The sequence below is a fragment of the Cetorhinus maximus genome, chromosome 7, assembly GCF_964194155.1.
Source record: "Cetorhinus maximus chromosome 7, sCetMax3.hap1.1, whole genome shotgun sequence".
Lineage (NCBI taxonomy): Eukaryota > Metazoa > Chordata > Chondrichthyes > Lamniformes > Cetorhinidae > Cetorhinus > Cetorhinus maximus.
This window is the reverse complement of record NC_135885.1, coordinates 75,079,604-75,101,905: the sequence shown is the minus strand read 5'-3', so window position 1 is coordinate 75,101,905 and position 22,302 is coordinate 75,079,604. Positions and strand designations below refer to the sequence as shown.

Below are 22,302 nucleotides of genomic sequence, written 5' to 3'. Positions count from 1 at the left end.
CTTATTGAATGGCGGAACAGGCTTGAAGGGCTGAGTGGCCTACTCCTGCTCCTAACTCCTTTGTTTGTATGTTCATATGTATGTACGTATCTCCAGCATCACATTGGCAATGCTGATAGATGGCAGACAGGCAACATTCTGGACCATGCCATTTATCTTCCTGATGGTGACGGTCAGGCCAAACTCTTTACAGGCATGACAGAGTTTGTCCATTTGTTGCTGAAGGTGTTCCTCAGTATGGAATACTGTAGTGTAGCATCATCAATATAGAGCAAATCTTTGATGAAAACTTGGCACACCTTCAAAACTTGGCTCTGTTTTAGTTAAGAAGCGGATAGTGAGAACACATTCTGAACCATTTTGTGGGGGTTCTATCATTGAGAGTAGTGAGTTCCTTACTTGCTCACGGGTTTCCTCTGAACTCTTCCTCTGCCAGTTGAACATGTAATCTTTTTATCTCAGTGATTCTGCCTTCAGCGAGCCTGGTCTATTGTAGAAAAGCTATGTCAACGTTCAGCCTGTCAAATTTCATGTCAATCATGGCTGTCTTGTGTGCATTATCAACCAGCTGCAAGTCATCTGTCAATCCCATGCACATGGTTCTGATATTCCAGCTTGCCAATCAAAGAGTTGGCATCTTCTTCCATTTGTTTGTTTTGTTTGCTTGGTGCAATAGATTCCGCCCACTTGTTAAGCAGAGACTCTATGTTTCAAGTACCCATTGAAGCAGATAGACCATGGCAAGTCAGCACATTACAAGTCTGGATCTGCCCAACTTGAGGTGGGCAGTGGCTAACCAGTGGTACACAATGGTCCCTTCCATCATCGGAGACAGCCCTAGCACACATTCTCTATGCCAATCAAGTTGGCTTATCACACATAATTGCTGTCTCCTGTGTTGTGTTAGCACTGCAGTGAAACTGGAGTGTCCTCTCTCGGGCGCAAGCCTGGGCATAATTTATGGAGGCCCTGGGCTGCCCAAACATCAGGGTCTCCCGCTCGACCTCCCTGATGGAGTCCAAAAGAATGCAAAGCACTACTTTTGAGACCTGCTTTGTTGCCAGAAAGATGATATATTTAGACATCAGTCCACCTTTGGGCTCCATTTCAGACTTTTCATCAGGGTTTACTCCCTTAGCCTTCAGTTCTCTCGAGGTATCCACAAGGGAGCTATTTTCCCATAGCTGGAAGTTTGGTTCATGAGTGCCTGGGTGTGTCCACATATCAGTGGACCTACACACTGCATTTCTGGACGTCAAACCTTGTCCAAGTTCCACTGAAACTTTAGCCTGGGGCTACAAGGGACTCGGTTTCCGTGTGTCACCATGAGGAAGCACAGCTGAGGACTTGCTGACTAAGAGGCTGTGTATTGACAAGGAAAGATTTACACATTTGGCTCTCTTTTTTTGCATTGCTGCTAGCCAGTGGTGTAGGCTGAAAATGAGAAGCAAACTAGCACACAAAAGCAGAAAGCATGCTAACTCTCTTCACCCACACACACTTTATCGCCTTGACCTGTTGGACACAAACTGTAGAGTTGCTGTTTATTTCGTAAAGTTCAAAAGGCCATAAGATAGATAAACATGAGAAAGGATATTCAGAACTACAGAACTCACAACTAGAAAGATGCTACAATTCTCGATTATTGTATCCAGCAGTTTCTTAATTTTTTTCTTCTACTACCGCACCTGAAAGTCCATTCAAGATTTTGAGCAGAATTTAAGGGCAATTTTCTGACGTGGTGCTTCTATAGTGCAGTCTCGTCCATAAGCGGTACATTTCAGAAATGCTAGCACCTAGGCATGCTTAAAGCAATCATAACAAATAACTCCAAGTGGTAGATAGTATTTATCCCTGAGCTGATAGAGACAAGGTAGGAAATTTGTGAGGCAGTGACAATCGTGGATTATTATACAGTTCTACAACATTCTTTCAGGGACTGTATCTATATTCTAATATGCACATTCCTTGACAAATCCAAACTCTGGATAGAGATTAACAATTGTACTATCACTCCCAGATTTTCAATCAAGTGTAAATAAGATAAGAATAATTAATTGAAAATATTTTTTCAATGTTTGTTCACCATACTCAGGCATGAAATTTCGGGCTTGGGCCGAATCTTACCTATGTCAGGCGGGCTGGGCGGGAGCGGGCAGGGGCAGGCGTGGAGCCAATCGCCACCTGCGATCGGCTGCATGCCGCCATTTTACACAGGCGGGTCAATTAAGGCCCGCCCAGCATAATACACATTCCATAGCACTCAGCGCTACGTGTGCAGGCGGGGGTAGGAGGGAGAGTCAGGGCCTGCGCTCTTTCATGCATGCGCGCGAAACAGTACAGCAATCTACCTAAGGCACGGAGCTGCCTCAGGGAGATTAAGTAGATGATGAAACTTTTTTATAAATAAAGTGAAAAATTATTTAAACATGTCCCCTCATGTGACAGTGTCACATGAGCTGCGACATGTTTGTCAATTTAGCAAAATTTATTTATTTATTTTATAAAGCCTTCAAGAAACCTCATCCCGCCCGTGGATGAGGTTTCCTGAAAAATATGAAAGCCGCTTGAGCTATTCGCCTGCCCGCCAGCCTTAAGGTTAGATGGACAGCATTATCAACAACTTTAATTGCTTTTTTAATGGCCTTAATAGGCCGTTGACATCCACCTCCGGCACACGCCCGCCAAACAAAATATCGAAATGACGCGTGATGACGTTGGGACACAAGTCCCAAGTCATCACGCGTCATTTTACGCATCGGCGTGTCGGGCCCGCCCCTGCACGCCAGCAGCAATATTCTGCCCCATGTCTTGAAGCCTTCTCAAGCTTATTAGCTAAGCTGAGATTCACTTGCAGGATTCAAAGTACGACATGCAATGTTTGAATCTTCAGATAAATTTTACAACTTAGCACTCCTGGCATTGAGACTTGCATGATGGTTTTACATATCAGGAAATCAGTTATGGAAATAGAGTCATAGTCATAGAGGCCTACAGCACAGAAAAAGGCCCTTCGGTCCATCGAGTCTGCGCTGGTCAAACAAGTACCTAACTATTCTAATCCCATTTTCCAGCACTAGGTCCATAGCCTTGTATGCTATGGCATCGCAAGTGCACATCCAAATACTTCTTAAATGTTATGAGGGTTTCTGCCTCTACCACCATTTCAGGAAGAGAGTTCCAGATTCTCACCACCCTCTAGGTGAAAAACTTCTTCCTCACATCTCCTCTAAACCGCCTGCCCCTTACCTTAAGTCTATGCTCCCTGGTTATTGATCCCTTCATCAAAGGGAAAAGTTCCTTCCTGTCTACCCTATCTATGCCCTTCATAATTTTATACACCTCAATCATGTCCTCCCCTCAATCTCCTCTGCTCCAGGGAAAATAACCCCAGTCTATCCAATCTCTCCTCACAACTAAAACTCTCCAGCCCAGGCAACATCCTGGTAAATCTCCTCTGCACTCTCTCTCGTGCAAATACATCCTTCCTATAATGCGGATTCCAGAACTGCACACAATACTCTAGCTGGGGCCTAACCAGCGTTTTATACAGTTCCAGCATAACCTCCCTGCTCTTATATTCTATGCCTCAGCTAATAAAGGCAAGTATCCCATATGCCTTCTTAATCACTTTATCTACCTGTCCCGGTACATTAAGGGACCGGTGGACATGCACACCAAGGTCCCTCTGATCCTCCGTACTTCCCAGGGTCCTACCATTCATCGTGTATTCCCGTGCCTTGTTTGTCCTGCCCAAGTGCATCACCTCACACTTATCCGGATTAAATTCCATTTGCCACTAATCAGCCCATCTGACCAGCCCGTCTATATCCTCCTGTAATCTAAGGCTATCCTCCTCACTATTTACCGCCCCACCAATTTTCTTGTCATCCACAAACTTACTGATCAACCCTCCTACATTCAAGTCTAAATCGTTTAAATATACCACAAACAGAAAGGGACCCAACACCGATCCCTGTGGAACCCCACTGGACACAGGCATCCAGTCACAAAAACACCCCTCGACCATCACCCTCTGCTTCCTGCCACACAGCCAATTCTGGATCCAATTTGCCAAATTGCCTTGGATCCCATGGCTCTTACTTTCGTTATCAGTCTCCCATGCGGGGCCTTATCAAAAGCCTTGCTGAAGTCCAAGTAGTCTGTGTCAAATCAGCACACTGGATTCAAGAACTGTAAAATTTTACATCAATTAAAATTAACAACCAGAAAATTACGTGTACTATAAATCAAGTAAGATAATCACCTCATCTGAGCTGCCAACATGTACTCCTGTTGTGCAAAGCTCTGTACCAATAATATCAGGTTATAAAATACACTCCTTTATTTCAATTCATTCAATTAGCTTTGCTATTGATAGAACAGAAATCTGCTATTTATTGTATATCCAGATATACTAAAAGCTATAAGGGAATCCAAAAAATAGTGTTTGATTTTTAAACTGGGCTTGGTCCAAACATGGACAAAAGAGCCGAACTCAAGAGGTGAGGTGAAAGTGGCTACCCTTGATATCAAGGCAGCATTTGACTAAGTGTGGCATCAAGGCGCCCTAGAAAAACTGGAGTCAATGGGAATCAGAAGGAAAACTCTCCACTGGTTGGAGTCATACCTAGTACAAAGGAAGAAGGTTGTGGTTGTTGGAAGTCAGTCATCTCAGTTCCAGGACATCACTACAGGAGTTCCTCAGCATAGTGTCCTAGGCCCAATCATCCTCAGCTGCTTCATCAATGACCTTCTTTCCATCATAAGGTCAGAATTGGGGATGTTCGCTGATGATTGCACAATGTTCAGCACCATTTGCGACTCCTCAGATACTGAAGCAGTCCATGCCCAAATGCAGCAAGACCTGGACAATATCCAGGTTTGGGCTGACAAGTGTCAAGTAACACTTGCACCACACAAGTGCCAGGCAATGACCATCTCAAGCAAGAGAGAATCTAACCATCGCCCCTTGACATTCAATGGCATTACCATCACTGAATCCCCCACTACCAACATCCTGGGGGGGCGTTATCATTGACCAGAAACTGAATTAGACTAGCCACTGTGGCTACAAGAGCAGGTCAGAGCTAGGAATCCTGTGATGGGTAACTCACCTCCTGACTCCCCAAAGCCTGTTACCATCTACAAGGCACAAGTCAGGAGTGTGATGGAATACTCTCCACTTGCCTGGATGATTGCAGCTCCAACAACGCTCGAGAAGCTTGACACCGTCCAGGGCAGAGCAGCCTGCTTGATTGGCACCCATCCACAAACATTCACTCCAACTGCCACCGATGCACAATGGCAGCAGTGTGTACCATCTATAAGATGCATTGCAGGAACTCACCAAGCCTCCTTAGACAGTACTTTCTAGGTGACCACTACCATCTAGAAGGACAAGGCCAGCAGACACATGGGAATACTACTACCTGGAAGTTCCCCTCCAAACCACTCATCATCCAGACTTGGAACTATATCGCTGTTCCTTCACTGTTGCTGGGTCAAAATCTGGAACTCTCTCCCTAACAGCACTGTGGGTATACCTACACCACAAGAACTGCAGCCGTTCAAGAAGGCAGCACACCACCATCTTCTCAAGAGCAATTAGGAAATGCCTAGCCTAGCCAGTTATGCCCACATCCCAAGAATTAATTAAAAAATTGATACTGTCCTTCTGGACCTGAATCAGTAAAATGTTCAATAATACTTCAGTGACAACAGAAGTCTGAATGATTCAAGTGACCAATAGATATCACGTGGGTTGCAGTATGTTCAAGGAACTTCAGTTTTGAAATTGTGCAGGTTCACATTAGTAATGAATACAATGACGTGCATTTTATGAAACTCCCTTGTCTGTTATTTTGCCAAGGATGTTAAGCCATTTACTTTAAAAGACTAATCCCTTTCTTAAAATAACATAGATTGCCAATGAAAAACTTTTGAAGTTTAGTAACAGCTATAACAATGATAGGTACATCATTGGGATTTTTGTCCACAAGTAATGCCATGGGAGGTCTGTTAGCAATAATCAAAGGTTTTGAGGAAAGCACACTCTCTATAACACGTTTGTAGATAACACTTTCCGTGACATCTCTTAGCTACACCAAACATATTGAATTTATTTTGGTCTAGACAAATATATTCTACAGTATCTCATTCGGTCATTCCTCCCAGTTCTTTTATTTTTTTCATGGGATGGGCTTCACTGGCAAGGCCAACATTTGTTGCTCATCCCTAATTGCCCTTAAGAAATTGATGATGAGCTGCCTGCTTGAACTGCTGCAGTCTGTCTGGTGAAGGTACGCCCACAGTGCTGTTAGGAAGGGAGTTCCAGGATTTTGATTCAGCAATAGTGAAGGAACGGCGATATATTTCCAAGTCAGGATGGTGTGTGGCTTGGAGGGGAACTTGCAGGTGATGGTGTTCCCATGTGTCTGCTGCTTGCCCTTCTAGGTGGTAGAGGTCACAAGTTTGGAAGGTGCTGTCGAAGAAGGCTTGGCAAATTGCTGTACTGCATCTTGTATATGGCACACATTACTGCCACTGTGCTTCGGTGGTAGATGGAGTGAATATTTAAGGTGGTGGATGGGGTGATGATCAAGCAGGCTGCTTTGTCCTGGATGGTGTCGAGCTTCATGGGTATTGTTGGAGCTGCACTCATCCAGGCAAGTGAGGGTATTCCATCACATTCCTGACTTGTACCTTGTAGATGGTGGACAGGCTTTGAGGAGACAGGAGGTGAATTACTCGCCGTATTTTGCCCAGCCTCTGACCTGCTTTTGTAACCGTGGTATTTATATGGCTGGTCTAGTTTAGTTCTGGTCAATGTTGATAGTGGGGGATTCAGCAGTGGTAATGCCATTGACTGTCAGGGAGAGATGCTTAGGTGCTCGCTTGTCGAATATGGCCATTACCTGGCATTTGTGTGGCACGATTGTTACTTGCCACTTATCAACCCATGTCTGGATGTGGTCTAGGTCTTGCTGCATATGGACATGCACTGTTTCAGTATCTGATGAATTTCTGCCCTGCCGCTCCTCATTACCACTTTCTCAACTACTGCAGTATCTCCTCCACTTGTAAGAAGTATGTGCAAAAGACACTACAGGTTTAAACAATTTTAACTACTTTGGAAATGAAAGCCTGCAATTCTGTTCCACTACTGCATGTATAGCAAAGCAGAAGATGTGTCTGTATGTGCCTCACCTTGCTGGGGCTCTCAGGATTATGGGATTTGCATAATGCTGGCAGGTGTTTGCACAGTAATGGCACATCTTGAGCACTTGCCAAGGTGAGAGATGAAAAAATGGCATTGGATAGCTGCTTGTCTGCAAAGCGAGAAGGTTCTTTTTTAATTACTAGGCCATCTACTGAAAGGCCACTACTTGTCCTCTTCCAAATGTTTCAAACCACAAACCTACCCTCGAACACTAATGGGCTTCTATTCCTCCATACAAATTAACTGTACTTTGCAGTACGTCACAGGCACAGAAGGCAGGACCAGTCGGAAATTTGGCAGATGATGCCAGATTACGAGTTCTTCCTCCTATTTGTACATCAAGATGTAGTAAGGAGCAGATGCAGCTACCATTCACCTACATCCCTAGATGAAATTCCAGCGAAGGTTTCTTCAGGACAGAGACTGGAGTGATTAGGTCCTATCTATTTTCCATTCCCACCTGTCCTCGCCAGCCCCTCTTGCACAGGTGTTAGCCTCAGGTCCAAGCAAATTCATAATCCATGAGTTTTAGAACATTTTCTACAAGTACATACTAGTTTCACAATGTTTCCAAATGTTTTAAATCACTCATCAAATAAACAAAATCAAGGCGCCATTCAGTAACTTGATTTGTAACTCACACCATCACTTCTTTAAAGGATCTACAGGAATTACATCTCGTCTTAAATTCTATTTTTAACAGTATAATGTCTTGTCCTTATAAATCATCATATCCTCTGAGCAGCACCTTTGGAGAATCATTAATAATAATATACAAGTACTGGACATGTTGAGGAAGGCAAGATATAATTTGTAATTTTAGCAAAATTAAATTGTATTATACAGCACTGAGTAAAGCAGAATTTTATACTTTGTCGATCATTTAGCAATCTACATTATTGACATAATTGGACTAAATTACTTCTCCCATTTCTTACATTCTTGGGAAATAAAGACAAAAGCAGGACTAAAATGTAATGTTGAATCCAATTACTGTACACTATACCAAAATTGAAAATTCCATTCAACTTGAACTTTTGCAATTTACATATAAGATTCATGAACATGGGCAATGGTTTATGACACAAATGACAGAAAATACATGTGACCAATCATACATTACCTTTCTGATAAATCTTTGGGTTCAGCAGTCTTTTGAAATTCTTCTGTCAGACATATAGCAGAAGTTTTAGCAGGAGTAAAAGGTTGTTTAACAAAAAGTTGCTTGACATGGGGCATTTCTGTTAAAACAAAAAATGTGTGAAGGTCAAAAATTTGTCAGCACTGCTGGTTTCAGGCAGTGATGTAGCTTCACTCTGCATTCAAACTGGGAGACCAGCCCAAAATTGGGCCTTGGACCTTACTAATATATTAATTGAGTGTGCTGCCTGCACCTGTGGCATTTCCAGAGTCAGCTTGCTCATGTGAACAAAAATTAACATTTATTCAGTTGCAACGGCCCAAAATTAAGTTGCGTGGCTTGGTGATGCCCAACTGAAATACTGTGGAGCGGGGAGGAGCCCTCCTATGGCTTGACTTTGCTGCCAGCCATGTTGTTACTTTTTAAAGCATTACTTGACTGATGTATTACAACCACTATAAGCACTGCAAACCCTAAAATGCCAGTTTCCCACTTGCAAAGAGCAGCCTAACAGCCCTGAAAAAGCAGAAAAGAAAGGAAAGAGAGGGAGAAGTTAAAAAGGTAAGAGAGGTGAGGGCCAACAGCGAAGAAGAAAAAGAGGGGATGGTTGAGGAGCAAGAGTAAAATGAAACAGATAGGTGAGGGAGGCAAAAAGGGAGCGTGACGCAGGATGAGAAGAGAGCCAGAAGTGAAATGGTGGTAAGAATGCAATAGGGCATGAAGAGCGCCAACAGTGAGATGCACTTGAGGGAATGCAATGCATGTGCAACAAAAAGTGACAGAAGGATGAACAGTTTAATATCTAACAATGATGAAGCGCTTGTGGACGTTGGAGGCAGGAGCACCCAGGAAAAGAAAATAATGAGAAAAAGAAGGGAGGTAAACATCCAGCAGCACAAGGTGACAAGGAATAGTAAGAAAGACATCTTAACCAACAACCTACCCTCTTCAAGACCAGGAGAGAATCATGAGTGTAGATGATCACTTTAAACAGATTTTTAGTGGCCATGCCATAATCCCAGCAATCTCCAAGTGCTATTCTGGCACTTACTGGCAACTTTGGGGGGAACCCTTGTGGCTCCACCATATAGCCAAGCCAGATATTTTCTCTGTTGGGGGAAAAAGGGAATAGTGGGAGTGCAGGAAGAGGAAGCATGAACAGTCGAGCATTGGAACTGACGATTTTTGTCAGGAAGAATGGAGCATGATGCTTCCCTAGGACTCACCAAGATCTCTAAACAGTTTTTGGAGGGGCCAGGAGCCTGTTTATCTCAGACTGCATGTTACACTGCACAACACTTGGTGCCAATGGGCTGATTGTGTACAGTGTATGCTACGTCCATTGATACCTCAAAATTAGATGGGGGAACAACAACCAGTGCAGAATCCTGATGCGCAGCATATTGAAAGTATGCTACTGCATTAAACAGGTGCTCAGGTCGTCCTGCTAAAATCCTAAAGAAAATACAATGACTGCAAATGGAACAGGAACAAGGTGTTAAGTGTGTACTGCAATTTAGGACCCACCATTGTCCCATTCTAACACTCTGGAGCAGTTAGAATTGGCCGCACAGTGCTTAAAAATACTATCCAATGCATTTTTTATATATAAAGTGAAAGAGAAATTCTTACAAGGAGGTTGCAGACAGGGGGAGGGCAAGTTCGCAGAGAGGGACAAATTTAGACATGGAAATGAAAAGAAAATGATAAGTTTAGACGTGGAAGAGAAAGTGAGAGAGTTCACATATCTTAGAAAAAGAAACACAAGTTCAAAGGGAGAGAAGTTTTGCTCTGACAATAACAACTTGCTAGGAAAACTTCTCAAAGTGTTTCACAAAGGTCTAATCAGGTGAAAATGGACACTGAGCAACAGAACAGATATTGTATGGGGTGACCAAATGTTTTTTCAAAGTTGTTGGCTTTAAGGAGGGTGGTAAAAGATGATAGAGAAATAGAGAGGTGGACGGGATTAGGGAGGGAATTCCAGAATGTGATGCTTAGCCAGCTGAAGGCATGGCTGCCAATGGTTTGGACAGATTGCATAAGGTATCATGGCCAGAGGAAGGGAAAGTACAGGGCAAGGGTAATTGTAGGGCTGGAGGAGCTTACAAAGTTAGAAAGGGTAAGACCAAGAAAAGATTTGAACACAAAGATTGGAATTTTAAATTGAAGGCATGATGAAGTTGGGGGGAGTTAATGTGCAACAGCAAGGACAATATTGATGGGTGAACAAAACTTGGTACAGGATAGGATGTGAGCAGCAGCGTTTTCGATGAATTGATGTTTACAGTGCATAGAGATGAGAGGTTAGCTAGGAGAGCATTAGAATTGTTGTGTCCGGAGGTGACAAAAGCATGAATGAATGTTTCAGAAGCGGATGTGCTGAAGCCGAGGAGAAGGAAGTAGCATGCTGGAAGCTTAGCTTAGTCTTACTGAACACAAACTAAGCCTTTGACATATCCTCTCCTCTCCAAAAAACATAAAAGTTTACAGCACAGAAAAAAAATGCTTTCTGACCCAGTATGCCAGTTCTTCGCTGGAGCAATCTAAACCTCATCATTGCCTTTCACTCTATACATAGCCCTGTATTTCCAATGCTTCAAAGATATATCCATTTTCCCCTAAAAGATGCAGTGGACGAAATTGGTCTATGCCAGCAATGTGAAACGAGCTCTTGGTGAATCAGTAGTCTATTTTTCACTGCGCTTAATCTTCTTTCCACTGAATCTGTTTAGAGATTTGTTTCCTGGTCTCACTGTTGCTTTTAGCGAGCTTGAAATTAAAAATCTTGACAATATTTTCCAAGTCACTGGAAAATAAAAACTGGCACACAAAAAATCTATTTATTTGCAATGAGCCCATTTTGCATTGTTGGCCATCTCAACTATTCCTTAGGACAAAGCATTCCATCACAAGTTCACATGATGATTACAGACCTCTAAGTTCATCCATTCAGAAGCATCCTTAGTCAGTCCCCACCCCACTGGGGCGTTTTTGCATCCACCACTCTACGGCCTGAATTTTTCGCTCGCTGGGCACGCATGATCACGACTGTGATTTCACACTGGCTGGCCAATTAACACAAATTATGTATTATTTTTAAGTATTTATCCAATTCTCTTTTGAACACTAATTTGAATCTGTATCTACTACAATGACTGGGAGGGAGTGCATTCCAAATCCTAATCACTCTTTCTGTAAAAGTTTTTCTCTGTATCACCTGTGGTTCTTTTGCAAACCAACTTAAATAAAGTTAAATCTGGGCCATCTGATTATCAACCCTTTAGCCATTGGAAACAGTTTCTATTTATTCTATCCAATCCTTCATAATTTTATACAGCTCCATCAAATGCCCTCAGGCTTCATGGCTCTAAGAAGAACCCAGCTTCTCTGGAATCCCTTGTCCCTGGAACTGTTCTAGTAAATCTCTTCTGAACCCTCTACAAAGCCTTCAAATCCTTCCGGTGCCCAGAATTGGAAACCATAGTCACATTGTGGTTGAACTGTTTTATGTAGGTTCAACAAAACCTCTTCGCTTTTGTATTCTATGGCTCTATTTATAACTCCCATTGAAAGCGCAGTTTTCAACATGATACACTTAACAACCACAGCTTTGTCAGACAATTACACACAACTTGACCATTCATATCATGCAACCAGCTCCCCTTCTTTGAACCTGGCCCTATGCAATATCCAAATAGCAACATCGAACAGACTTGAACCTCACAAGCACCGCAAATAATAATCTCATGTACAGATTAGAATATCTTGAACTTAGGGTGACATATTTGATTGGCGCATGACTCCTGGTTTCACTTCCAAGTTTAAAAATGGCAAAACCTTCCAGTAAATTAGCACCAACCAATTCATTTGCAATTATGTACTATTTCTACCACACAAGTGGGCTTTAAAAGAAAAATTATACTTTGCATTGAGTGATAAATATTTTCTCATTTCCTCACCTACAAATGCCCAGCATCAAACATATAATAGAAGAGAAAAGTACAGCCAATACTGGAAATCTGAAATATAAACAGAAAATGCAGGCCAAGGAGCATCTGTGGAGAGAGGGATAGAGTCAATGCTTCAGGTTGCACTAGTTCTGATGAAGGGTCACTGACCTCTGCTTCTCTCTGCAGAGATGCCACCAGAAATGCTGAGCATTGCCACCACATCTCCCTTCTATTCGAGAAAAAAATAACACTTTTTGCAAGCCCTCAAAAAAGCATCAGACTCTTATGAACCTCTCATTCCCTTCCAGCAAGAAACCTAGCAGCAGCTGCTTGAGACCTGGTTTGGCAGCTGGCACAACATTAAACATGAATTTCAAAAAAAAGTTAAGGATGAAGAAAACATAAATAACTTGCTGAGTAGAAAAAAAACAAAGCAATAAATTCATAATTTTAAAAAATGAGCAATTAATAAAATTGACCATTAAAATGTGCCAAGCAGCAAAGCTAACTAATAAAACCTTTTTTGCCTTTTCACTTAAGAGGCAGATCTGGGGAGAGACAGACTAGGCCCCAAGTCCTGGTCACCAGGGAAGGGGAAGGGGACTCCGTCGAGCTAAGGAGTTGGGTTTAACAAATACTGATCTTGCGTTCGCCTTTGGTGGCACACACTCCAAGCTGACCTCAGTGGAATTCACACGAAAGTGGGGGCCAGAAGCGGGTTGTCTTTCAGTCTAGGTTTTCCTCTTCTTGCAGACTTAGAAAATAATTGCAAGCCTGGGCTGTTTCTGGGTTGTGACTCCACTTAAGACACTGGGGGCTTGGAAACTATTCTACCTGAACTGCAACATTGAACTTTGAGCTTTAAGAATGTGGCTGATTTTTCTATCCTTTCCTGTGGTTTGCACAGGAGCCCACCTAAGTTATTCATTGTTTCCCAGCCTCAAGATATCTTCTTTACTACTTTCTCCAGTACTTTCTAATACCACTTACACACATGTCAACCCTCAGCATCTTACAGCCTTATAATATATTTTAATAATACAATATAATAAAAAATGTGCACTTTAATAACTCAGCTGAATCTTTATAAATAACTTTTAAATGATAAAGCAATTCTTTCTTTCCAAATTCTTCCCATCATTAATCTATACTATTTTGGAAATTCAAGCTGATTTTTCTCCCTTTCAACAGTTTCAAACTGATCAATTGTTTTCAATTTTGTTCCTCCAACAAATGTCGCTATTTGTGACCTACCGGCATACATGCGGATCAAATTGAAGGAGGCCATGCAATTTTTATCTACCCACTTCTTCTGCATCATTGTAGTGTTGGCCGAAGGCAGTTGCAGCACTGGTTCTTTTTTCTTTTCATTCACAGGATGTGGGCTTCACTGGCTGGGCCAGCATTTATTGCCCATCCCTAGTTGCCGTTGGGAAGGTGGTGGTCAGTTGCCTTCTTGAACCGCTGCAGTCCATGTGGTGTAGATACGCCCACAGTGACATTAGCAGTGAACTGTGCCTTGCAGATGGTGGACAGGCTTTGTGGGGGCCAGGAGGTGAGTTACTTGTCGCATGATTTCTAGCCTCTGACCTGCTCTTGTAGCCACAGTATTTATGTGATGAGTACAGTTCAGTTTCGGGTCAATGGTAACCCTCAGGATGTTGATAGTGGGGGGGATTCAATGATGTTAATGCCATTGAACATCAATTGTCTCTTGTTGGAGATGGTCATTTTCTGACCATCTGCGCGAATGTTACTTGCCACTTGTCAGCCCAAGCCTGGATATTGTGCAAGTGTTACTGCATTTGGACATGGACTGCTTCCGTATCTGAGGAGTCGCAAATGGTGCTGAACATTGTGCAATCATCAGCGAACATCCCCACTTCTGGCCTTATGTTGGAAGGTCATTAATGAAACAGCTGAAGATGGTTGGGCAGTGGACACTACCCTGAGGAACTCCTGCAGTGATGTCCTGGAGTTGAGATGACTGACCTCCAACAACCACAACCATCTTCCTTTGTGCTAGGTATGACTCCAACTAGCACGGTATGACTCCAACTAGCAGAGAGTTTTCCCCCTGATTCTCATTGACTCCAGTTTTGCTAGGGCTCCTTGATGCCACACTCAGTCAAGTGCGGCCTTGATGTCAAGGGCAGTCGCTCTCACCACACTTCAGGGGTTCAGCTCTTTTGTCCATGTTTGAACCAAGGCTGTAAAGAGGTCAGGAGCTGAATGGCCCAGGCAGAGCCCAAACTGGGTGTCAGTGAACAGGTTATTACTAAGCAGGTGCCGCTTGATAGCACTGTTGATGACTCCTTCCATTACTTTACTGATGATCGAGAGTAGACTGATGGGGCGGTAATTGGCTGGGTTGAATTTGTCCTTTTTTTGTGTACAGGGCATACCTGGGCAATTTTCCACATAGCTGGGTAGATGCCAGTGTTATAGCTGTCCTGGGACAGCTTGGCTAGGGTGTGGCAAATTCTGGAGCACAAGTCTTCAGTACCAATGCCGGAATATTGTCAGGGCCCGTAGCCTTTGCACTATCCAATGCCTTCAGCCATTTCTTGACATTACATGGAGTGAATTGAATTGGCTGAATACTGGCATCTATGATGCTGGGGACCTCCGGAGGAGGCCGAGGTGGATCATCCACTTGGCACTTCTGGCTAAAGATTGTTGCGAATGCTTCAGCCTTATCTTTTGCACTGATGTGCTGGGCTCCTCCATCATTGAAGGTGGGGATATTTGTGGAGCCTCCTCCTCCAGTGAGTTGTTTAATTGTCCACCACCATTCACGACTGGATATGGCAGGACTGCAGAGCTTAGATCTGGTCCATTGCTTGTGGGATCGCTTAGTTCTGTCTATCACTTGCTGCTTAAGCTGTTTGGCATGCAAGTAGTCCTGTGTTATAGCTTCACAAGGTTGACACCTCATTTTTAACCATACCTGGTGCTGCTCCTGGCATGCCCTGCTATACTCTTCATTGAACCAGGGTTGATCCCCTGGCTTGATGGTAATGGTAGAGTGGGGGATATGCTGGGCCATGAGGTTACAGATTGTGTTCGAGTGCAATTCTGCTGCTGCTGATGACCCTCTTTGATGCCCAGTCTTGAGTTGCTAGATCTGTTTGAAATCTATCCCATTTAGCACGGTGGTAGTGCCAAACAACACGATGGAGGGTATCCTCAATGTGAAGGCGGGACTTCGTCTCCACAACAACTGTTTGGTGGTCACTCCTACCAATACTGTCATGGACAGATGCATCTGCAGCAGGCAGGTTGGTGAGGACGAGGTCCAGTGTGTTTGTCCCTCTTGTTGGCTCTCTCACCTGCCGCAGACCCAGTCCAGCAGCTACGTAATTTAGGACTTGGCCAGTTCATTCAGTAGTGATGCTTCCATGGCACTCTTGGTGATGGACATTGAAGTCCCCCACCCAGAGTACATTCTGCACCCTTGCCACCCTCAGTGCTTCCCCCAAGTGATGTTCCACATAGAGGAGCACTGATTCATCAACTGAGGGAGGGCAGTACATGGTAATCAGCAGGAAGTTTCCTTGCCCGTGTTTGACCTGATGCCATAAGACTTCATGGAGTCCGGAGCCGATGTTGAGGACTCCCAGGGCAACTCCCTCCCGCCTGTATACCACTGTGTCGCCACTTCTGTTGTGTCTGTCCTGTTGGTGGAACAGGACAAAGCCAGGGATGGTGATGGTGGTATCTGGGACATTATCTGTAAGATATGATTCCATGAGGATGACTATGTCAGGCAGTTGCTTGGCTAGTCTGTGAGACAGCTCTCCCAATTTTGGCATTAGTCCCCAGATGTTAATAAGGAGGACTTTGCAGGGTCGGCAGGGCTGAGATTGCCGTTGTCATTTCCGATGCCTAGGTCAATGCCGGGTGGTCCGTCTGGTTTCATTCCTTTTTTATGACTTTGTAGCATTTTGATACATCTGAGCTGCTTCTGAGCTCTGTACACAGCAGGTGGACTAACCAAGGCCTGGGAGAGGTACCATTATTATTGTGGGTTTTCTCTGTTAAACGATTGCTTTTTGCTGGTCTGTTAATCGTGGCTGTTTCCTGCCTTTACACAGAGCCCAGCGCTTCTTTACAAATTCTAACCGGTGCTTCCCTCCCGACATGAGGCCATTTTGTACTCCCTTGATTGCTTCTGAATCTCTGATTGCCCTCTCCATTGCGAGTGCCAACTCCAGTGCCTTGCTGAAATCTAAATTCATTTCTGCCAACAATCTTTTTTGAAAGACATCTTCATTAACCCCACAAAATAATTGGTCTCTTAACATGTCACTAATCGTCGTCCCGAACTCACAGTGCTCTGTCAGTTGTTTTAAGGCTGCTACATATTAAGTGACTGTCTCTCCAGCCTTGTTACCGTTGGTTTCGGCTGAAAGTGGTTTTTCACAAGATTTGCCAACTCATCAAAGCTCTTGGAATCTGGGGCATTGGGTGCCGTTAAACTACAAATTAGGCCATATGTTTCACTGCCATATGTTGAGAAGAGGATCACTCGCCTCTCCTCCTCCCCTGATATGTTGTTAGCCAAAAAGAAGAATGCGAGGCATTCAATATAATGTGGCCAGTCATCAGTGGTCTGATCAAACGGTTCAATATGGCCAAACTGTGGCACACTGGAGGGAGATAACTTCAACAACTATGATGAAGACTGTACTCACAATTGCCTTGCAAGATACGGCTGATTTACTTCTGTTTAATTTCCACAGCTTTCTTTGGTGCCGTCGATTGGTCGTGTTTTGCCACGTCACCAGTTATTATGTTCCTTCTGTCAGGTCGCTATGCTCAGCAAACACAGTTGCACGCCTATCAACTGGTGAGTGAGTTGGTAAACAAGATACTGTAGATGCAGGGACCCACGTAAGATGAAGCACATGCTGTTTATTGACATAAGTCACAAAGCACTAACACATGTGTGCTTTTCAAAGCAGACCCTATTCTAAACTACTGATTAACATTGTAGCCCGAACTACACAGCAGTTGGGTAATACAGTTACGTGGTCAATCTGCTCACATTCTCTTAAAGGTGTGTTGCACCTCAGGTTACCACAGGAGGCCTTATAACACTTCCACATCTGGAGGAGGTGTCACTACTATCGGAGGAGTGTTAGGCTCTTTCGCTGCAGGAAAACTTTGTTGAATTGGAGCTTGTTCAGGCATCTGGGTACCTTCTCATCCTCTTTATCTGTTCTTTGGCGTTGAATTGCTCTTTGACAATTCTGCAATTGTAGTGATAGATGGTGGGTTGGTTTATCCTGTTCCATACGGGGTGGACGAACACTGGGCCCGTCCCTATAGTGTTTTTATTCTTTTCTTCCTTCGTGTGGCTCACCGCGATGCACTCTGGAATGGAAGATGTCTCTTCCTGTTGTGAGGGTGTGACTTGATAGTACACTCACTTTTGCGTTTGGCTCTGTGGTTTGCTGTCATCAATGTATGTTTGCTGTTCAGTTCCAGCATTGTTTGTGGCACTGTCATGCTGACTGGGAATTGCAGTGTCTAATCTATGGTCTCAGGGTTTATCTCTCCAACTGGTGCCGGGGCCAGAGGTTGAGGCACTTCTCATTGCTGGTTCCTCTCTTGACTGTCATTGACTTGAGGTGTCGTGGTAACCATCTGAGTAGTTGTCTGGTCTGACCAATGAGGGGCTTCTGGCACCTGTAACAAAAGTAGACAAACCTGCTCTGCAAAGGGAGAAGGCTATTCAGAGCTGAAGACCCTGTTGTGAGAATCTTTCATATTGGAGCTCACTCTATATAATTTACGACATTGGTTGTCTTGATATCTGCCATTTTGAGGAGATTCAGGTCTATACAGGCATCTCTGCTCAAGAGAGAAAAAGACTGGTTACTGATGGCATACATAAGCTCGATGATTTGTTTGCCGCCATATCTGAATGGTTCCAGAATCATGCCTATGACCGGGACTCAGCTTCTTCCTGCTCGCTGGAATCATTTCCCCACATCAAATTTACCACCCACGTCGGTGTGACTTCAGAACAGCATGCTTCATGACTGCCTTTAAAGGTATGCACCTGGACAGTGACCTGAACTTCGAGGAGAGCTCAGAGGTGAGCGTACACAAACTTGTGCAGTGCTCGCGAGCATCTCCCAAAGGACATCAAGGAAGAGGTGCCGCGCATTCGCTGGGGCGCCAGGCAGGTTGCTTTTCCCCAGCTGGATTTCAGTGCAGTGCCGGGGCAAAGGCTCCAGTGCAGGTCAGGCCTGGGTTGGGAGCCATCCAAGTGATGGCCAGCACCCTCCTGTATGTGTGAAGGGGCCTTCATACTTAACCAAGAGAGGTTCTTAAGGCACCTATGCTAACCCACACTTCTCTCGCTTTGAACCTGCAGGAGGAGAACATCAGGATCATAGAGCCTAGTGGTTTGGTGGTAAGTCTTATGGCTTACAGGGAGCAGAGAAGGAGAGTGGCGGAAGCACCTGGCTCAGCAAAGGGAGGAGCACCACCCTCAAGATGAAGGGGCGACACGGCCTGTTGCAAATGCAGCAGAAGATCCACAGTGGGCCGTCGCTCATGGGCGCCTTGCTAGACCCAGGTTCTATAGATGGTGCCTGTCATTCCTGCAGATGACTGTCAGCCAATGTCGCTGAAGACTGCGCATGTCTAGGGAACTGGTCAGTCACATATGCCACCTGCTGCAGGATTTGGTGCCACGGGGACATGGAGATCATCCACTGCCAGTGGCCATGAAAGTGACCGTGGCGCTCAATTTTTACGCTAGTGGTTCCTTCCAAGGTTCCACAGGTGACCTGTGTGGGATCTCGCAAGCCTCCGTGTACAAGTGTATCCAGGAGGTCACAGAAGCCATCTTCACAAAGGCACAGAACTTTGTGCATTTTGCCTGGGATTAGGAAAGCCAAGTTGCAAGAGCACTGGAATTTGTCCAGATTTCCGGTTTTCCACAGGTGCAGGGTGCCATCGATGGCACTCACGTGGCGTTTAAATCTCCGTGGCAACAAGCAGTCAACTATGTCAATTGCAAGGTCTTCCACTCGCTGAATGTTCAGCTTGTGTGCGACCACCACAAATGCATCCTACAGGTCTGCACACGATTTCCAGGGGGTGTCGACGACTCCTACATCCTTAGCAGGTCTCAGGTCTTCCAGGATCCAGAGAGGCTACAGGGTTGGCTCCTCGGGGACAAGGGTTACCCACAGAGGACGTGGCTGATGACGCCCATGCAGCGGCCTCAGACTGCAGCAGAGCAACGTTATAACGAGGCTTATGCCACGATCCGGACTTTGGTGGAGCAAACGATAGGCATTTTGAAAATGAGGTTCCGGTGCCTTGACAGGTCTGTTGAAGCACTGCTATAGAGTCCCCAGAAGATGTCGAGAACCATCGTTGCTTGCTGCGCACTCCACAACCTGGCACTGCAACAGGGGGAGGGCCTGCCTGAAGAGGAGATGGAAGAGCTGGACATCTCCTCCGATGAGGAGGACATCAAAGAGGATGAGGTCCTCGAAGGCGAGGATACCAGTAGTGAGGCCATCGCACTGGCCAGACGAGGCAGGCGCACTTGGGAGGCCTGCATAGCCGCAAGATTTGTGGAGGATGATCACGACATGTTGTGAGCACAGTCCTGACGTCCTCACCTTGCATCTGTGAACGTTTGACTCCTATGTGGCTGATGGCAGCGCAAAGACTCTCAGTGATCAGGCTCATGTCATGAAGACGCAGTGGAGGCCCTAACATCGCTAGATTCCAGGAGGATGATGACGACATGCAGTGAGGACACTCCATTGATCTTAAGTTGCCTCTGTAAATGTCTGACTCCTGCCAGGCTGAGGGCAGCTCACTTGTGCTCTTTGATCAGGCTCATACCATGGAAACACAGCTGTTAAACTTTAAATGCATCTGATCCTTTGTCAACTTTCAACACCTGACCCCTTTAAGACCACAGCGTCACCGGTCACAGGTGCTGAAGAGATGGGGGGCCAGCCCCACCTCAAAGGTGCTGAGAGCACACAGAGAGAATGACGGAGCTCTGAGATGCCTGCCCATGACATTCTGACATTCGAGGTGCAGACATCAGTAATATGTCCAGTGAGTGTGAAGCTGGACATCACTTTGGTCTGAAGGTTACAGACTGCACAGGGAAGAGGCGTTGGAATGAGACACCTACCTTTGTCTTGTGCATGAACCAAGGTTTCACATCTGAGTGACAGGAACATTACTTATCATAACAAGGAGCCATAGGCAAGGAGGCATTCTTGGGAATTTATTTACAAAAGCGAGCATTATGTACAAGTGATTAACATCCATGCCCAGGCTGTGCAACTACATGTTCATTACCTTCTGAACCCTGCTTGATGCTTCCCTAACACCCACAGCGAAGGTGGAGGCTGCCAGCTGACTGCTGTGCTCTGTCGGTGAAGACCTTGGCAAGTGTCCTCTGGAGGGCCGAGACCTGGAAGGTCCTGGCCTGCTTTCAGGGTCCTGCTGTGTGGCAGTGGCACCCTCCTCAGCCTATGGAGCTGGAGCTGCTGGGGTCACAGGAAGAGGGGATTCAGATGGGCCAGACACTCACGGAGTCACCTGTGTAGATGGCCATTGGGGGTGCACCTGTTGATCCTCCTTATGGGTGCCCAACAGCCCCTGGCTGATTCCTTGAGGAGAAGGGGCAGCTGGAGTGAGATTGAGCTGTCCTGCTCCCCTCTCGCGTTGGAACTTCTGGATGCCAACTATGGCATCAGCGATGGAGTTCAGTCCGCACAGTAGTGCAGGACCAATGTCCTGAACCAAGGCCTCCATGACAGCCGCCATCCTACTAGTGTTGACCTTGGTGTGTTGGCATGCCAGTGCTATCACCTCAGACTGAAATCATCAGATTCTTCTTTCGAGGAGTCTTTGGAGCTTGAGTGGAGAACCTGGCTTGTGGACTCCCTCAACTACTTCACTGGTGTGCTTGCGAAAGCAAGAAGACATATTTAGTGCACGGCAGGGGACTGTGGAACAGGGGAACTAACTCACAGCATGGTTGTCTGATGGATGATGTACTGTTGGATCCTCACTTGGTTGAGTACCGCCAACCTTACCATCAGCACAGGAATGGTCCAGATCGTTGTGGGCCAGCTGGATGACTCTATTCTCAAAGTCTGTGAGGACCCTGATGTTGGGCATTCCTCCACCAATCTGCGGCCTCTCCTTTTTGTTGTGTGCCAGCTTGTCCTGCATGAATACAGATGGAGAGAGTGTAAGCAGGACACTTGCCATGCCAGATGAGAAGAATGTCTGGCACGTGTGGGTGCTGAGTGGTGCCATGGACGAGATGAGGACACGATCCACAGGGCAGATGAAGGTGTGTTGAGAGAGTGATGCCCCTTGAACTGGCAGTGAGTGAGATCCCTGCAGATGTATAATGGGTTTGTGAGTGTGTGAGTTGAGAGTGATGAGAAGAGTGACTTACCCTGGTGGAATGGAGGAGATCATTCAAGGTCATTCACCCTCTTTCGGCAATGGGTGGCTGTCCTCTTTTGCAAGGTGTTGGTGCTGACTACAGCTGCCACCGCCTCTCCTGCTGGATTGGTGAACTTGCTTGCTGGTCTTCGTCCAGGGCAGGGGCAGAGGAATACACTGCGTCCAGTAGGCACCCAAGGGAGGCGTCATTTAATTTGGGTGCAGCATGTTTCCTCCCTTTGGTAGCCATGACTCTGCAGCAGCTTCCGATCCCTTAAAGTACTAGCTCTGTGCAGGTGCGCCCTTTAAATGTGGCATCCAGGTTACTGAAGGCCTGAGGTGACAGTGGGGTGGGCGAATTAGAGTCTGCCCCGCCAGAGATCCAGTGTGTTTCCTGGGAATGCAAAACCCACCGTTGCAGCCGGTGTGTAAAACAACGTTTTTCAACCTCGCTACCGCACTTAGTGCAAATCTGGAAAGATTCCACCCGAAGTGAGCTGGCCGTTAACCAAGATGTCCACATTCCAGGA

The 22,302-nt window shown here is 45.4% G+C and overlaps 1 protein-coding gene across 1 annotated transcript in view; it reads right to left on the bottom strand.

Moving 5' to 3' along the window:
* LOC144682416 (coiled-coil domain-containing protein 81-like) overlaps positions 1-22,302 on the bottom strand; it is a 158,771-nt gene that overhangs the window by 72,009 nt on the left and 64,460 nt on the right. The window contains exon 7 of the mRNA XM_078544825.1: positions 8,346-8,463. Within this exon, the coding sequence (XP_078400951.1) occupies positions 8,346-8,463 (118 nt within the window). The remainder of the gene's footprint in view (positions 1-8,345; positions 8,464-22,302) is intronic.